Source organism: Centroberyx affinis, unplaced genomic scaffold, assembly GCF_046629955.1.
Source record: "Centroberyx affinis isolate AG114_WGS23_722 - 3 ecotype Tasmania unplaced genomic scaffold, CSIRO-AGI_Caff_v1 ptg005319l_1, whole genome shotgun sequence".
Lineage (NCBI taxonomy): Eukaryota > Metazoa > Chordata > Actinopteri > Beryciformes > Berycidae > Centroberyx > Centroberyx affinis.
The window spans coordinates 104722-122319 of record NW_027282654.1 but is presented as its reverse complement, the minus strand read 5'-3'; the positions used below and the strand labels follow the sequence as shown (position 1 = coordinate 122319).

General features: G+C 40.9%; 2 protein-coding genes across 2 annotated transcripts; both read left to right on the top strand.

Moving 5' to 3' along the window:
• The first annotated feature begins 393 nt into the window (after nucleotides 1-393).
• On the top strand, nucleotides 394-3298 carry LOC139667147 (glucose-6-phosphatase catalytic subunit 1-like). Its single transcript, XM_071546567.1, has 5 exons — nucleotides 394-617; nucleotides 779-888; nucleotides 1411-1516; nucleotides 1622-1737; nucleotides 2772-3298. The coding sequence occupies exons 1-5, from the start codon at nucleotides 400-402 to the stop codon at nucleotides 3296-3298; spliced, it is 1077 nt and encodes a 358-aa protein (XP_071402668.1). The 5' UTR covers nucleotides 394-399.
• A 7374-nt stretch (nucleotides 3299-10672) lies between these two features.
• On the top strand, nucleotides 10673-15097 carry LOC139667149 (gastrula zinc finger protein XlCGF26.1-like). Its single transcript, XM_071546569.1, has 2 exons — nucleotides 10673-10868; nucleotides 13251-15097. Exons 1-2 carry the CDS (start codon nucleotides 10673-10675, stop codon nucleotides 14756-14758), a joined length of 1704 nt encoding a protein of 567 aa, XP_071402670.1. The 3' UTR covers nucleotides 14759-15097.
• The last annotated feature ends 2501 nt before the right edge of the window (nucleotides 15098-17598 follow it).

Below are 17598 nucleotides of genomic sequence, written 5' to 3'. Positions count from 1 at the left end.
TAAAGACCCCCCTCTCACACACACACACACACACCGTTTTTACTGATAGGGCTTTTGTTTATAGCAGGGACAGAAGAATATAGAAGTCAGTCAGTCTTGTTTGTTTGACTCACATAAGCGCCGATTTTTCAAGGCCAGAAGAAGAAAATCCAACTGGGATAATAACCAAATTCTGTAAGTATTCAACATTTTTTTGGAATATGTGATAGGATTTTGATGCACTTATTTAACACACATACACACTCAATAACATGCACACATACTGTATGTCTGCACACACATACAAGCAAATATTCTCACACTAATTTGAAAGTGGTGCAAGGGACTTCAGACACACACACACACACACACACACACAATTACCCTAACAGCCTGCTCGTCCGCTCTCTTGCAGTGGTAATGGACTTGCTCCACAGCTCCGGGGTGAGTGCCACCCACTACCTGCAGAGACACTACGGACACAGCCAGGGCTTCTTCCTGTTGGTCTCCACGGCAACGGACCTACGCAACACCTTCTTCCTGTTGTTCCCCATCTGGTTCCACCTACGGCAGGCCGAAGCGGTCAAACTGGTCTGGGTGGCAGCGGTGGGAGACTGGCTCAACCTCATGCTGAAATGGTGAGCGGTTTAATAACGATGATGATAGTGATGATGATGATGATGATGATGATGATGATGATGATGATGATGACGGTAATGATCAACCTCAAACCATCATTGATCACTTTTAAATCACTTTTTTCTATATATAAGTATGTGGGTGATCTGATTTTGTTCAGGCTTCTGTTTGGAGAGCGTCCCTATTGGTGGGTTCAGGAGACAGGTTACTATGGCAACTCCTCCCAGCCAATGATAGAGCAGTTCCCCATGACCTGCGAAACTGGGCCAGGTAGGAACACGCCATTATCTCATTCTTTTATCCCCTTTCATTTCACATATACATTTTTTCTATGGTGTTTCTCCTTTTATTTTTTATTATTCTCGTTTTTTATGCATTCCCATGAAGCACTTTGTAAACTCTTCTTTTAGAGAGATGCTATATAAATATGGTTCATTGTATTAGTATTCATTATTAACCATATTTAGAGAGAATATCAGCTGCAGCTGGCTTCAATTCACTTTAAATTTAGATTTTTCAAAATTTAAAAACTGCAAAAGGTTTATATGCAACCTATTACGAAAAGATGAATAAATAAATACATAAATAAACAAATAAAGACATAAATACATAAATGCTCCATCATTAGCAAATGAATTCAATTTTCTATTTACATTTTAATTTGATTCAGATGAAGGTTAATTAACCCTAGTCCAAATGGAAATTCTAGATCTATTTGGTTAAATCCTGTTTGGATAATTCTTTTAAAGTGGAGCTGCAACTTCCTGAAAAGTTATTTTCCTCCTCTGACAGGAAGTCCGTCGGGTCACGCCATGGGGGCTGCGGGGGTCTACTACGCCATGATGTCATCACTCCTCGCCACAGTGCTGACGGAACACGGAAGTCGCATCAGGAAATGGTGAGGGGAACTTTCCCATTACCTTGAAATACTGTTTGTCCTAGTTTGTGCGGACGATACTGACCTCTGTGTGTGTGTGTGTGTGTGTGTGTGTGTCCTCCCCAGGTGTGTGTGTGGCTCGCTGTGGACGGCGTTCTGGTGCGTGCAGGTGTGTGTGTGTCTCTCCAGAGTCTTCCTCGCCGCTCACTTCCCACACCAGGTCATGGCGGGGGTCATCATAGGTCAGTGCATTCCTCATGCTGCGTTCAAGTCATATTGGACGTTTCGGAAGAATCGTTGTTGCTACAACTTGTTTTACTCATTGTTGGAACTGACATTTTTTAGTTATCAATTTAAAATCAACCAGAAATGAACTGCAGCAGATATCGCTTGCTTTTCATTAAGTAGAGTTGATTCTGTTACTGTGAATATAGCTGATAATTTAAATTTTTATTATCTTGGATTGCTGACATCAGTGGATTCGCTGCAGTGTTTACCACTTACCTAACCCTAACCACAATTCATTACACCAAGTGGGAGAAATCATAACTGCCAAAAAAATTCCCACATGTCCTACTTGTAATTACCACTAGGAGGCAGAGGTGGACGCTTTGTCCCAGTCGGAATCTCATATTTACCGTAATTCCGACATGACATGAATGCAGCATAAGTTACTCACGTTACTGCAATTGAGTACGTTTTTTGTGTGCTTGTACTTTTTTGAGTATTTTTTTTAAAGTCAGTAATTTTATTTTTTACTTCAGTATGTTTTTACTGAAGTACTGTACTTCACTACATTTTAAATTTTTACATTTTGAAAGCTCTTCATAAGCAACAGAAACTCGAGCATCTGGCTTTACCTTATGTTAAAATTTCCAAATTTCCCAATTAAAAGAATCTAGTTTTGCCCTCTTGTCCTTTTAGAATTGCAATGATCACATCCAACACTGCTCTATTTTCTAAAAAGTAACTTAGTAACTTTTACTCTGACAACATTTTAAATACGACACTTTACTTTTACTTCAGTAGATCTTTACACCAGTACTTTTGCTTCTACTTAAGAAAATATCATCAAAGTAACAATACTTCTACTTGAATAGGACATTCTAGTACTCTTTCCGCCACTGCCCTTTCTCCCTCTGTATCCCTGCAGCTCTCTCTCTATTCTCTCTTCTGCTCTCTAGCTCAGTTCAAAAACAAGAATGGGTATATTTCTTTACGACAAACCCTGTCTCTCCCTCCTTCTTCTTCTTCTTTTTCTTCTTCTTCTTCCCAGGCATCCTGGTAGCGGAAGCCCTCGGCCGCGCCCGCTGGATCCGCGAGGCCAGCCTGCGCCGCTACCTCCTCACCTCCCTGCTCCTCCTCTCGCTGGCCCTCCTCCTCTTCCTCCTCCTCGGGTGCGCGGGCGTCGACCTCCTCTGGACTCTGGAGAAAGCCCGGCGCCGGTGCCGCCGGGCCGAGTGGGTCAGCCCGGACACCGGCCCCTTCGCCAGCCTGTTCCGCAACACCGGCACTCTGCTGGGCCTGGGCCTGGGGCTGCACTCTCCTCTCTATGTGGAGACGAAGAGAATAGTCGCTGGCAGTAGAAGGGGTGACGGCGCCACCTACAGGTCGATCTGTATAAGCGCGACACTGGTGCTGTTACATTTGTTCGACTCTGCCTTCAGGCCCTCCGTCCACACCGGAGCGCTCTACTATGTGCTGTGGTTCTGTAAAAGTGCCACGGTGCCACTGGCTACTGTGGCCATCGTGCCGTACTGTGTGGCCGGAGCTCTGGGCTACAAAGGGAAGAAACAGCTGTGAGATAGACAGTGGTGGACTGGCTGGACTGATGCATGTCATGTTTAGTTGTCCCCCACCAAAGGGGGGACTATGGATCGGTCTCCGTCCGTTAGTTCATTCATTAGTTTGATAGTCACACTGTAATGTTGACTTTGTGCCGCTAGGGGGCGGCATTGACAATGAATGGGGACTCAGTGGTAAAGCAGGTCATACAGTTAAAGTTATCATACAATGTGGGGGACAGTGAATGGGGACTCAGTGGTAAAGCAATACAGTTAAAGTTATCATAGGTAACACAATAGTCTACACACGCTACACACTTGGAGACATCAGACTGGGTTGATGTGTTGAAGTGAGAGTCAGTGGAGAATTTTTGGGCAAACCTCTAACCACAAGACACTGTAGTTATTGTACAGTTGTTGGACTGTTGTACTGTTATTGCACTCATCACTGCACTACCACTGTGCCATCAGTGTTGACTACTTATATCATATTACCACTTACCTACTGTGCAATACCATATATCACTTATCATTTAGCATTTATATTATTCATAACACTCACGCTCCTAGTATATTGTATATTATATTGTATATTGTATTATAAATTGTATTGTAGTGTACATTGTGTAATGTACGGATTGTATTTATTGCGTATTGTAGTTCTTATATTTTGTACTGTATTGAGTAAAAACAGGACAATTACAGTTACTACATTCCAAGATATAACTTGTAAGTCTAATTCTGAGGAGAGTAGGCAACAGAAATATATGGTCAATCTGTCCTTTCATTGTCCCATACCAAAATGCTTATACAATTTCACTCATATTTCAGGTTCACTCAGCAATCACTGACTGACCCAAGGGTGGAACTACATCACTGGTGGGGGACAACATGTTTACTATTTGCTTGTTTAGTTTATTAGGATCCCCATTAGCTACAGCATTGCAGCAGCTATTCTTCCTGGGGTCCACAAAACAGACTTTACATAGTGACAATGCAACCATTACACTTACATCATAACACATAACATTACAAAATAAACAGGACAAAGACTAGAACACACACAGACAAGACAAGCTCCTGACAATACAATAATCAAAATACATGAAATTAGTCTGTTTCACTTCAGTTTCCCGGTCCACAAACTCCCTCCATGGCCACATGACACATCAACACAATCAAACTCATATTTGTATTTTATTAAAAAAATAGCCAACCTAGTTTCTACATCTTTTCAACGTCTCTAGTCAAAAGATGCTGTTTTACTAAGATTTTAAATCAAGTTTTACTGTTTTATTGTGTGATATGTCAAGGGAGTAAATTCCATTCATGCATAGCTCGGTACATGACCGTTCGTTTGATTGCGTTTGTCCTTGCTTTCGGCAATGTAAAATTTCCTCCTATAGCATGTCTATCTAAACTCTTATACAAAATCAACAGAATTTTGTAACAGATATTTCTGATAAATACAAGTAATAAACAGAGTAATCTGTTTTTAACAAATAACAAAGCTAGACAATTATGCATTGCAACGACATTCGTTCTGGTGAAGCTGTGGGTTCGAAGCTGGCTCCCAACCTGCACCAGAGGTGGAAAGTAACTAAGTACATTTACTCAAGTACTGTAGGCAATATTCCACTTCCAGTTTTAACATGTGGGTTCTTCGGCAGTGTTCAGATTTTTACTTCCCATTCATTTGAATGAGCCACGAAAATAGAATGAAAACTGACATTTTGCATGTTATTGAACTGTTATAAACAGTTATTGGCAATGTACCTTACATTTCTGCCTCTATGTTGTTGTTTGGTGGTGTATTTTTCTCCTTATTCTTATTTTTCCTACAAATAATACGAGTGCACACTATTTTGCAAGCAAAATTCCTAAGATGCAAAATAAGCTCATTATTTTCCATAGTGGGTTTTCTGTTCTCACCATCAGTCATTTTGTCAGAGCAGGTGTCAGGTTTTATCAATCTTGGTTTTTTTTTTGATATCTTGTGTTGGAATGAAGTTCCTCAGCTGTTGGGAAAGCAATGGGCCAGGTGTATGAAGACGATGTCTGTCTGACCTGCCAGTCCAGACTAACATCAGTGGAGAGCTTTTACTGTGAAAAGTCTCATTACAGCAAATGAAAATATTGTCATGATAATGCAATACTTAATTGATTCCTGTAAGGTGAATCTATTGTTGCTGAACAAAGGATCAGCTACAAAACAGCACCAATAAGAGAATTATTTAACTTTTGTATTGTAAATATCAGGGGTGGAAGTAAATAATTTACTCACGTTACTGTAATTGAGTGGCTTTTTTGTGTACTTGTACTGTTTTGAGTATTTTCTTAAAGTCAGTCATTTTACTTTTACCTTTTTCTCCATCATGAGAAACTGGACAATTGCAAATAGATACAAATTGTGGAACCATTCACAGTGAGAAGAGTAATCTGGCTTTACTTTGTTTCTGCAGTTTTTTTTATGAACTTTTTTTTATGAACTTATGAACTGGCGATAATGTTAAAGTGCTTGTGAGTGACAGTCATATTATAGTAGTACAGTAGAAAAAACAACAACATACAATACATAGCAAATACAAGGAAAACACAACACAAACAGTCAGCTTGGTTATATTTCACATATTACAGTAAACACTATTGACCTCACCCATCAATGTATATCAGATTTTTTCAAGCTGTAAATTATTGAAAATTTATTTTGTTTATGTTGTAATTTCCCAATTTTAAAGTTAAAAGAATCAAACTTGAACTCTGCCATCTTGTCCTTTTTAGAATCACAGCTAACACTGCTCTCTTTTCTAAAAAGTAACTCAGTAACTTTCACTCTGAGGACATTTTAAATGAGACACTTTTTACTTTTTCTTCAGTAGGTTTTTACACCAGTACTTTTACTTCTATTGAACTAAAACCAAAGTAACTGTACTTCTACTTGAGTAGGACATTCTACTTTTTCCACCACTGGTAAATGTATCATATAGTAAACAGAGTATGTAGTGGTGTAGAAAAGGCCACAATTTCCAGTAACTTTATTTAGTTTAGTTATGGTGTGGTGTGTGATAATTGTTATCTTGGTAATTGTTACAAATATAGTATGACACAATAATTAGGTACTTTAAGTTATCTTGCATCTGATTGGCTAACGTGCGCAATGCACTGGCGTGTGAGAGTCGAGTGGAGGTTCTCATTAGGAGCTGGAGACCGCACAGTTTGCCGTAGTCTGATCTTAGCCTGACCAAAGTTGGTAGTTTCCAGTCGTCATATTGTTGGGACTTGTGCGTAAATGACAAAACGTAAGTTCTGCATCATAACTATTTCCATTTGTTCTTGCTGTGCTAATTTGCTGAAAATCGCCACTGTATAGTTTAAACCTCTGTAATGTAATGTAATGTTGGATAGCTCTACAGGTATATTTTTCAGTTAACTCATGCAGGTGATTTAACTATCCAAATTCATGTTAATGCCTTTACATGCCTTGCTAAGTACCTGCATGTTGTATTGTGTAAAGTTAGGTCATATTTTAGTTATATTCCATGTCTACATTCGACCTGCCTTATCAGGTGGTGCAAGTTAATTAATATTGACGCTATTTTACCAATTAATCCACGTGCAGGAGACCTTACAGAAGTTACATTTTTTGGCCACTAGATGGCGACTTAAGACTGTTATTTGCACTGTAGACATTAAACTGTGGGAGTCGCACTCTCCTAGGGAATAAGTCAGTGATGTTTCTTTATTTCTTGTGATTAATCTGGTGTTAGGTTTCTATGAGTCAGTAGTGTACAGCTATCAATACCCATTTTAAGAATGGTTATTATTTGATTGTAATTCTCATTATTATTTGGTATAATGGTTATGTTAATTTAATCTGATACAGGCATTGTAATATATGGTCTATTTCTATGTCTGACTTTCAGAACCATATCAACCATCTGCCAACAATAAAACCCAGTAAACATCCGAAAGCTCCATCATTCATGTTCTAACAGACATCCAAGGGGAATGCAAATCTGCCTACTTGAATCAACCCTAGCTCAGAGTTATTCATCCCATTTTACAAGTGGAGCACCATTACACCAGAACAAATCCACAGAGCATATCATCGCTGTTGGATGGAAACCTTGTATCTCCAATTTTGGTGATTTTTAACTGCAGTTCAAGGGTTACATTGTTTATCCATGATTTGAAAAAACTACAATCCTTGGGTTTATGAAAACCAGAAACATGGCTGTTTTTCTGCTGATATTTTAGAGATACAGGGTTTTTACCCGGCAACAACAATATGTAGTTGTAAGCAAAAGTGATTAAACAGGATAATGAGGTGGTGATTTGGGTTTTGAGTGGTTTGACTCTGTATAAATAATGGGTTTGATGGGATGGGAAATTCAGTTGGCTCAGTTTTGGTTTTGGTGTAAATATGTACACTTGTCTTAATGGGAAAGCTCTGCATTTTTCCCACTTGGGTTCTTTATCCAGCATAGTTTTCTTTTCGGATCTTCCCCCCCCCCCCCCCCCCATGAACGCAATACATCTGTGTTCCTCCTTCGACATCCTTCGGCTGACTCACACAACTTGAATATTAATACTGCATGTGTGTTTATGTGTGTGTTAATGTGTGAAAGAGAGAGTTTAACCGTTTCCATTCAGAAAACAGCATCCTAATAATTCTAATGGAAAAGATCCTGATTTGTTTCTTTCTTTTGTTTTGAGGTCAGATGTTTTATTAACTCCTTGGGTTTTTGTTCATCACTCCTGCAAGAATTAATAATTTGCATCAAATTTTTTTTTTTTGCATCGCATTACCAAACCCTGACCATTCCCCCTGTGTGTGGGGAGAATATTCATTTTAAAACAAAAAAAAAAGGAGGATATCACTTTGTCCCTAAGATTGCTTGACTTGTACCCATAAATGCCTATATGCATGCATACATAAAAATAAATAAAATGTACTTCATATCTCATTCTCATGGTTTTGGATGGTCTGCGTTTACAGTGACAGTTGCAACCTGTTATCGTTGCCTCTCGTAAAAATTTGAAACAGCAAAGCAGCCGCGCGAGCAGGGCGTCTATCGGTTGCCATGGTGACGACTGCTTCCAATTCTTCCCGTAGAGTGGCGAGGGCGTCTCACAGTCTGTCGATTTATTCACACCCTTCATTAGAAGTGCCCTCCACAGCTGCGAGTGCAACTTGAGCTGGAGTGACACTTGGTGGTGAAGTGGTAGTGGGTAGGGAGTGCTTTGGGAAAGGGCCTATCCCAACGGTATGGCATGTACCTCGCCTTGTTTGTGCTATACAATTGATACAGGTAATGTAAATCTAGAATAAAAGAAGAAGAAATTGTAATATTTAGTTTGTAGTCTCAAAATGGTTTGTTAATTCAGACTGTAGTGTGGCTTTTCCCTGGTGATTCCTGATTCCTTGTACAACTGCCCCTCCACCTCATGAATCTGTCACTGATATGCGCATGTCCAATATTACAGGTGTGCTCCTATGGTGAGGATCCAGGCTTGGTCCCGTGCTGTAGGCCTATGACTGGTGTTCCAGGCAGTGGTATGGTGCGGTATCTGTCCTCATTCTGCCACCTAGTGGCGATCCCTTTGAATTACCTCCCTACTTGCTGCTGCTACAACCTGTATCAGGCTACAGCTAACATTTTATCTATGTTTATTATCTTGTAATAAAGAGATTATTTGGATTAACCTCTTTGCCTTCTAGTTACTTTGCAGCATTTTTCTGCTCCCCTACAGCAAATTAAATAAACATTTTTGACTGAAATGAATGCACATCTTCTGCTGTGTGAAATCTAACATTTTGTTAAGTGATCCATGCCATCAGTGTGTTTATAACTGTTATGATGTAGATGTTGATTTCCTTTGTCACTGGGTTTTAAGTCTTTATGGTCTGATTGGTGTGTTTAGTGCTATACCTTATTTGTTTAAATGTGTTTTTTCTCATCTGTTGAGTACTGTCAGGTCTTTGTATAGGTGTTTTATGTGATATGACTATTTGTGAAAATTCACTAAAAAAACATTTTAGTAATAAAGGCAGTGATGTGATCAAGGATGTTTAATGAAGACAGACAAAATTTGATTTTATTTGAGCGATTAGAGTTAAAAAGTGCAATGCAATATAAAAAAAAAATCAGTTTCTTTTTGCAGACAGTTTCAGATTATCTCCAGTTACAGCATCACAACTGGACAAGTCGGTTTCAAAGCACATTCCACCCTGACATAAAGTAGGTTACAACTGAAAACCCCTAGATTGTGGAACCTGCTTGAGGAGCTCAGCCCAACTAAATCAGAATCATCTTTTAAATCTCTCAAAAGAATGTCTTTTATACTTTTTATTCATTTTTGTCTTAGGGTTAGGGTTAGGGTTGATTTGTTCATTTGTATTCCATATGCTGTGTGATTTCTGATGTTTTGATATGAAACACTTAAATTATGTATATGCGTGTAAACTAGTCTGTTTTTCGATAACTGCTAAATAAATAATTTATTATTATAAAACATATTATGAGATACTGAATAATCTGGCTTTTGAAAATTTCAGAAGACACATTTTATTTTGAAATAAATACCCGGAACTAAAGACCTAGAATACCGGAAGTACACAAAGAAGCCCGTGTTGTTAGCAGCGTCAAGTTGTCCGTTTTAGCCAGAATAAAGACTGAAAGTAAGGTGACTTTGCCTTCAAAATAAAAGCGTAACACCTGTTACTCCTGGAAAAAGAAATACAAATCGTGTCAAAACAAACTTTAATTATTACAATAAACTCTAGCTATTAAATAGATGTTGTTTTTTCTTTTGCAAAATGTCGTTTTCACAGCATATAATAGGCTTATGCATATATATGCTTATGCAAGATGCCATGTAGCTATACAAGGCTGCCAAGAATGTGAATTCTCGCTACCAAACAAATTTGAGGCATGTGTATTAAGTCTATTTAAACTAAAAAAGGCTGTAGGGTGGGACCCAAATACTATGGAGTTGTCTGGTAGGTTTGATGTTTGCATCTTTGTACATCATTGGAAGACCTGTGTAGCCTATATGACATCTGAAAAGCAAAACAAAACAAAAAAAAATTGCAAAAAAACCCAAACAAAATGGCAACAATTGTATTCTCATTTACTGCAGATTCCGACTTAAGGACATTCTTTATTTTCACCTCCGTATTATGTATATTCTTCAAAAAACGCTTAAAGTTCGACAATAAGAGTTTTATTTTGAAGCCTAAGGCCGGAAGTTAACTGTTTTATCTTGACTGACTTGACACTGATCAAACGTTAGATGTCAGGTTACCATATTCATAACAAAAACAGCGTTGAAAATCACTGAACCGCTGTCACATTTAGCTAGTTATATATCCGAGTGGTTTGCTCACACCATGTCTAGCATACAAATTCTCAGAGTCCTTGTTAATGAACGGCTGTCCGCGGCTGCTGACGAGATATTCGAGGCGGTTAAAAAAACCATAGCTGGGTACGAGGAGGAGATTTTGCTGTCAAAACGGGAGATCCGCCGGCAACGCAGGATGCTAGAAACGGTTTTAAAACCAGAGATAAAGATAAACAAACTATCAGGTTTGTGACTCGTTGGCATGTGTTCATCTTTTTTTTTTTTGCCTTGCTTGGTAAAATGCCTGGAATCTGCACACTCGAATCACTACAGCGTTAACAACATGAGCCCCGTCAACGCCCACTTTCTTGGTGAAAAATTCAGGAGTGTCAGGCAAATTGAAAGTTACTGCTTACGTTCCTGTTTGTCATGTTATATGACGAGGTCGTACATACAGTGACAGGTAAACTAGATTAACTATAACAGCAGCTGCATTACCTGGTTCACATGAAGAGCCTTTACAGCAGGCCCTTCCGGGGTAAGATGATACCTGCCATTCTTTCTTTCATGGAGGGGACGTCACGCCAAACTATTAAAAAATATAGACATTTAATGATTCTTTGCTTGTCTGCAAATGAGCATACACGGTAGACCACACTTTAAGACATTATAGTAATTGTTAGGTAAATTCGGCATGCAAGTGATCCACCAGGTAGCACTTAGGCCTACTTTCATTAAAATTTTAACTTTTATTATTGTCTGACTGCTTGCCACCGCCATCAGCGGAGTATTTTGATGGAAGAAGATCGTGGGAATAACTGGCGAACCGTTTCTCAAACTTAAATTTTAATTGAAACACGTGCCGATTAGTGGATTGGATCTGTGCCGAATTGTAGAATGGCTCCTACTGATGTAGAATAATAGTTCATGATCATTATAGTTTTGTCAGTAATCAAGGAAACAATAAATTGTCAGATTTTTGAATGACGTTTAGTGTGACGTTCTTTCCGTACGACCGAACGGCACGTTATGGTCATTTCCAAGATACTAATATTAATGTTATAGGAGTGTACTGGCAATCTCGTTCCTATTGCAATATGTTATGTATTGTTGTTCCTAAAATAATTATATTTTATCCAGTCTGTTTTTTAGCCACTGTGCTAGCATAAAAAGGACTGACATTTTTTGTGGAATACCGGGAAATTGCTGCCTCCGCATTAATAATAATAGTAGCCTAAATTTTGATATTCAGATACTTTTGATACCCGAAATAAAAATGAATTTTCAAAGTATAGCTATGTAAAATTAGATCTGTTTTAGCTCCATTCAATGTCATTTTGTACAGGGTCACTGTTACAACGGTTACATGGGAGCGATGCCAAACATTGATTTTTCAGCAAACATGGCAACGTCAGGTTTCTTTTGTAAGGCTGTTCGCGCTATAATGGCTGTGACCTGACTTATGATGATGAATATTTCATCTCTTGTGGTGGAAACGTGGCAAACCAGACTTTACCTTTGTTTATAAAACATTATAAAAATGTGTAGGGTTCAGCTGATGGATCTTGTTTAACCCTGTCAAGCCACTGTACATGGTGTGGATACGACTGATATGCGTTTTTGAAGATGGGTACTGAATGATACCAATATTTCTGAATTGAAGCTGCCTATTGGTGATATTTTGTGCCAATTTTCAGGATCTTTAAATTTGATCAAAATGTGGCATTTTGGCATAGATAATCAGTACAGTATTGATCAATTCTACAGTAAATATGTAATCAGTCATATTAGAGATGGACGACATTGACTGGCCAATCCCTGATTATTACTAAATTAGGCCAATTAAAAAAAAAAAAAAACTACAGTCACATATTGGCCATGTAATTCCCAAAATGGTCAAACCACATTCATCAAGAATTTTTTTTTTCAATGATAGAGTAGAATTTAGTATCTTGTCATTAGGTTCTGACTTTCCTGACCTAACACAGCACCTGAAAACTAAAGCCTTATGCGGGAATTGGTCACTGCACTACTACAACACTACTACTACTATGGTACCGTACTACTACAGTATAAATGGAGTACCGTGTTTCTTTGTATCCACCAAAACATATGTGGATTGACTGATATCAGTATCTGTACCACATCAGTAATTCACTGCTGCACATGCTGCTGATCTTTTGCTTGAATTTTTTTTGCAACTTTTTCCCCATGTTGTTTCTCATTTGTATATATCTATTTATTTTACTTATTTCATACTGAATACATTTCATTTGGTATAATTTCATATTGAACAGTCATTCTCGTCTTTGTCTCAATATGTTCTACCGCTGTTATTTTCCACACACTCATGTGCTATAATTCATATTGCTCAAAATGACCATAATATATCTGCGGGGGACTGATAGGGTTGATGATCGCTACCAATGACTCAACCATTACTTGTCCAGGTGCTGAGATTTGTGGCTTTTAAAACTACTTTTCTGGCCCCTTAATCTGTTTTGGAACAAAAACTCCCCACCCACTGGAGTTTCACCACATTTCAGCTACAAAGGCTTTTCTTTTCTTGCTGTCACTATTACTGCAGGGATCGTGAAGGTCTGATCTTATCTTCTCCTTTCCCTCAGACCAACCGCAGCTCGCCCTCTCCGTCTGGGACGAGGACTTTCCCTCCGGGCAGCAGCACTGCGAGCAGGAGTGGAGCGCCAGCCTGAGCCAGGAAGACCAGGAGCCGCCGCCGCAGACCGGAAAGAGCCAGGGGGAGCTCTCCGGCAGCCAGGAAGGAGAGCAGCTCCAAGGCCTGGAGGAGGACGACACCATCAGATTCATATTCACGCCTCCGTATGTGAAAAACGAGCTCGACCAGCCGCAGTCCAGCTATCAGGGTCACGGCGGGGGTAAAGGCGAGGGAGATCCTCTTCCCGGCACTTCGGCCGAGCAGATGCAAACCAAGGCCGAAGGGGACGAGGGCGGGTCTTCGGGCTGCTCCGCCGCCGAGCACGAGGACAGCGACGACGAATGGAGGGGCAGCGGGGCGTCCCAAAGCGAAGAGAGCGACAGCAACGACGCCTGGAGGAAGAGCGCGGCGCCCCGTCTGCCGAAGGCGCCGAAACTGCGCGGGGCCAAGAAGTCCAGGTCGCGCATCTGCTGTAAAGTCTGCGGGAAGTCCTTTCACGCCAACGTCTCGCTCGTGAACCACATGGAGACCCACCCGAAGGACGTCTGCGGCGTGTGCGGGGAGCGCTTCGAGACGGAGGAGGGCTTCCGGCTGCACCTGAAGACCCACGTGAAGGCCGAGGTGTGCGGCGTCTGCGGGAAGTGCTTCGGGGCGTCCAGCGGCCTGGAGACGCACATGAGGATCCACACGGGGGAGAAGCCGTTCAACTGCAGCGAGTGCGGGAAGTCCTTCAACTGCCGCCACAACATGATGCGGCACATCAGGATCCACACGGGGGAGAAGCCGTACCCGTGCACCGTCTGCGGCAAGTGCTTCAACGACTACTCGACGCTGAAGCGGCACCTGCTGGTCCACCTGCACGAGAAGGCCCTCTCGGCGGGCAGCCCGTCCACGGAGAACGAGGAGGGCGGCGGCGGCGGCGGCGAGAAGAAGGGCAAGGCGTCGCCGCCGAAGAAGCCGCAGACCCGGACCATATGCGAGGTGTGCGGCAAGATGTTCCACTCCATGGTGTCCCTGGTGAACCACGCCAAGAGCCACGCGACCGACCTCTGCGGCGTCTGCGGGACCCACTTCGACTCCGAGGAGAGCCTAAAGCTCCACCTGAAGACTCACAAGAACGGGAAGGTGTGCGAGGTGTGCGGCAAGTGTTTCGACAGCCAGGGGAACCTGGAGATGCACATGCGGATCCACACGGGGGAGAAGCCGTTCCTGTGCAGCGAGTGCGGCAAGTCCTTCAACTGTCGGCACAACATGATGCGACACATGCGGACGCACACCGGGGAGAAGCCGTACCTCTGCAACGTGTGCGGCCGGTGTTTCAGCGACCACTCGACTCTGAAGCAGCACACGAGCACGCACACCGGGGAGAAGCCGCACCGGTGCGAGGTCTGCGGCAAAGGCTTCCATCGGAAGACGTACGTGAAACTTCACATGAAGAGCCACACGGCCGAGAAGTGATCGACGTGTAAATGTGACGATGTGTAAATAAAAGGTGGTTTGAATTGAAATGTCGTTTTTGACGTTAGATGTGCCGATACCGCTTTTCTTTCTTGTGTCTGAGGTGCCGATTCATCACGACTTTTTATGGAGCCATGGCCCGGGTTAGGTCTGTGATCACATAGGACGCTTTTCTAAATGTGTCTGCGCCTTTTTTTTCGGTTATTTTCAGCGGTTTGGCCCATGTCTCCTCCGGCCTTTGCGGCTGGCGTTCTGGGCGCGGTGCGTTTTGGGGCGCCGCCCCGGTCACTCCAAGTTGAATATGTCTCAACATTATACCACACATTATATCAATGTCAAAATAGCCTTTGAAACAGACTCTATCTAGGCAGAGCTCTTGGAGGAGACGATAAAACTGTTGGTGCTCTCGTCTTCCTAGCAGAACGTCATGTACCACATCCTTCATTTAAAGGAATAGTTCACCCAAAAATAAAAATTCTGTCATCATCTACTCACCCTCATGCCAAATGAAACAGGTGAAATTTGTTAGTCCATATAACACACAGGGAGGCTGCCAGCACAACTTGGTAGCAGCCTTCTCCAAAACAACTGAAGTCAATGGGGACGTGTTCTTTTCTATGGAGTTGCGCTGGCAACCTCCCTGTGTGTTATATGGACAAACTTCACCTGTGTTTCAACTGGCATGAGGGGGAGTAGATGATGACCGAATTTTCATTTTTGGGTGAACTATTCCTTTAAGAATGGCCTCATCCTCTTCAAGAATAAGCACAGCAATCACTAGCTTTCTGTCTATTTTTATTTTCAACAAGGTTATCCCCTTTGTTACTTCCCCATTTGCTAACACTCAGTAGTTGTCAAACTTTGTGTTGCATAGCAACAACGATGTAATGCTCCTTGCACTTACAGCCGAGCTTTGCACAGGAGAAAAAGCCTCCTATCTGATCACAGCCTCATATGGTACATTACATTTGCTTGCGACTTTTGTTGTCCAATCAACCACCAGAGCTTATTAAATCACAGGCCCAGATTAAGCCCATCTTAATTTGCTCAAGTTTTAATTTTTCGCAAGCTTTTATTTTATTTCGCTCACATTTCTATCAGCTGCTCCTCAAACCTGACTCGGAGGTGGTCAGAACTCAGAATCAAATTATTTGTAAGATAACTGTACAGGATTTGTCTTGGTGATGTTGGTGAAGAGACATAGTGCCAACTTTTCTAATGTTATATATTGCAAATATCTTAATATTTTTTTATAATTTCTCCCTTATTTTATATATATATATATATTTCATAATATTTGTTATATTTTCAAGTCATACATATTTTCAATTAAGTGTTTCTTTGTCTCACTGTGTTCTACTGCTGTTATTTTGCACACCCTCATGTAGTACCCCATTTGCTATATTTTTATTTATATTCTGATTTTCTTTGCTGTATCCTATTACTATTTGCTGCTGCGACGATGCAATTCCCCCACAGGGATCATTTAAGTTTCATCTTATCTTACTAGCAGTGTAGTACAGTATAATACTTACACAGGCTCGCATTGTGATAGGAGTTCTATGTAGTCTGGATGCAATGTAGTCACAATGTGCCTATGACCAATGTAAAGACATGGCGAGGATTTAAATACATATAGCCACCGACATTTTTTTTCAGGCAAAGTGCGGATACACGACGGTTTGATCTCATCATATCAGATCTTAATGCCAGGATGTGGGAAATCCTATTGAAATGTCAAGTGTAACTGAGGTCTTACATTCAGCCAAAGAGGTTTGCAGAGCCTTAAGACTCTGACATTATGTTGGAAAACAAAGTGGCCCTTAAGTAGCTTATTCCAACCATTTTAATAAACCACTTTACAACGGATGCTTGAGTCCACTTTATTTTTGTCTGGGAAGGAAGGATGAGAAGGCTGCAGAGTATTGGAGTCAGATGTTTCTGGCAGCCAGCAGGGGGCATCACCATCACACCTTCCTAGCACATAGAGATCTGCTTTGATTTAGTGTGACAACCAATATGAAAATGTGTGAATGCCAATACTAAGGTGGTACCAATAAAATAATACTGCAGTATATGGTTACAAACCAGACATTGAGCATCCTTATTCCATGTTAATGCCAAGTGGCTTGTATTTTTAACTAGGGTTCGACCGATACAGGTTTTTGAAAGCTGATAACGATACTGATATTTCTGGATTGAAGTTGCCGGTAGTTTTGTGCCAGTATTCAATATCTCTAAATTTTACCATTCAGTATTCAGTGTTTCCCCCAGATCTGTATTCTTGTCAGGGTGTAAAAGCCTCTGAAACAGCATGGAACTCTAAAATTCTCCATTGAATCCCAGGATAATAACTAAAATATGTAAATATACTGTATATATGTGTGTATATATACAGTATATACTTTTATGGAATCCGATCAAACGTCTCATTAGAATCAGTTGCTTAAGGGCTTCCCATAGACCAGTGATTCTCAACCTTTTTCATATCAAGGACCCCTAATTTAGTCCACATTAGGGCCACGGACTCCCATTTGATGAGATTTTGTCTCTCGGATCCAAATCTGAGAATATTTTTATGTTTGATATGATTTTGTCAGAACTCCATGACTATCTGTATTGTAGGTGGAGAGAAAACAGTGAAACTATGATCAAAATAGTCATTCTTCTATATTCTCTAACTGTGTTAACTTCTTGTAAATGAAATAATGATGAAGTTAAACAATTCATCAATTTGCTGGGGACCCTCTGGAACCCCCTCAAGGACCCCTGGTGGTCCCCGGACCCCACGTTGTGAACCACTGCCATAGACAGCCAGTATAGTAGCCTATTGATCAATT

Excerpts from the sequence above, each read along its gene's own strand:
- LOC139667147 (XM_071546567.1), top strand. The coding sequence starts at position 400 with ATGGACTTGCTCCACAGCTCCGGGGTGAGTGCCACCCACTACCTGCAG. Across the intron at positions 889-1,410 it reads GACCTGCGAAACTGGGCCAG|GAAGTCCGTCGGGTCACGCC; the intron begins GTAGGAACACGC and ends CTCCTCTGACAG. Across the intron at positions 1,738-2,771 it reads CATGGCGGGGGTCATCATAG|GCATCCTGGTAGCGGAAGCC; the intron begins GTCAGTGCATTC and ends TCTTCTTCCCAG.
- LOC139667149 (XM_071546569.1), top strand. The coding sequence starts at position 10,673 with ATGTCTAGCATACAAATTCTCAGAGTCCTTGTTAATGAACGGCTGTCC. Across the intron at positions 10,869-13,250 it reads AAAGATAAACAAACTATCAG|ACCAACCGCAGCTCGCCCTC; the intron begins GTTTGTGACTCG and ends CCTTTCCCTCAG.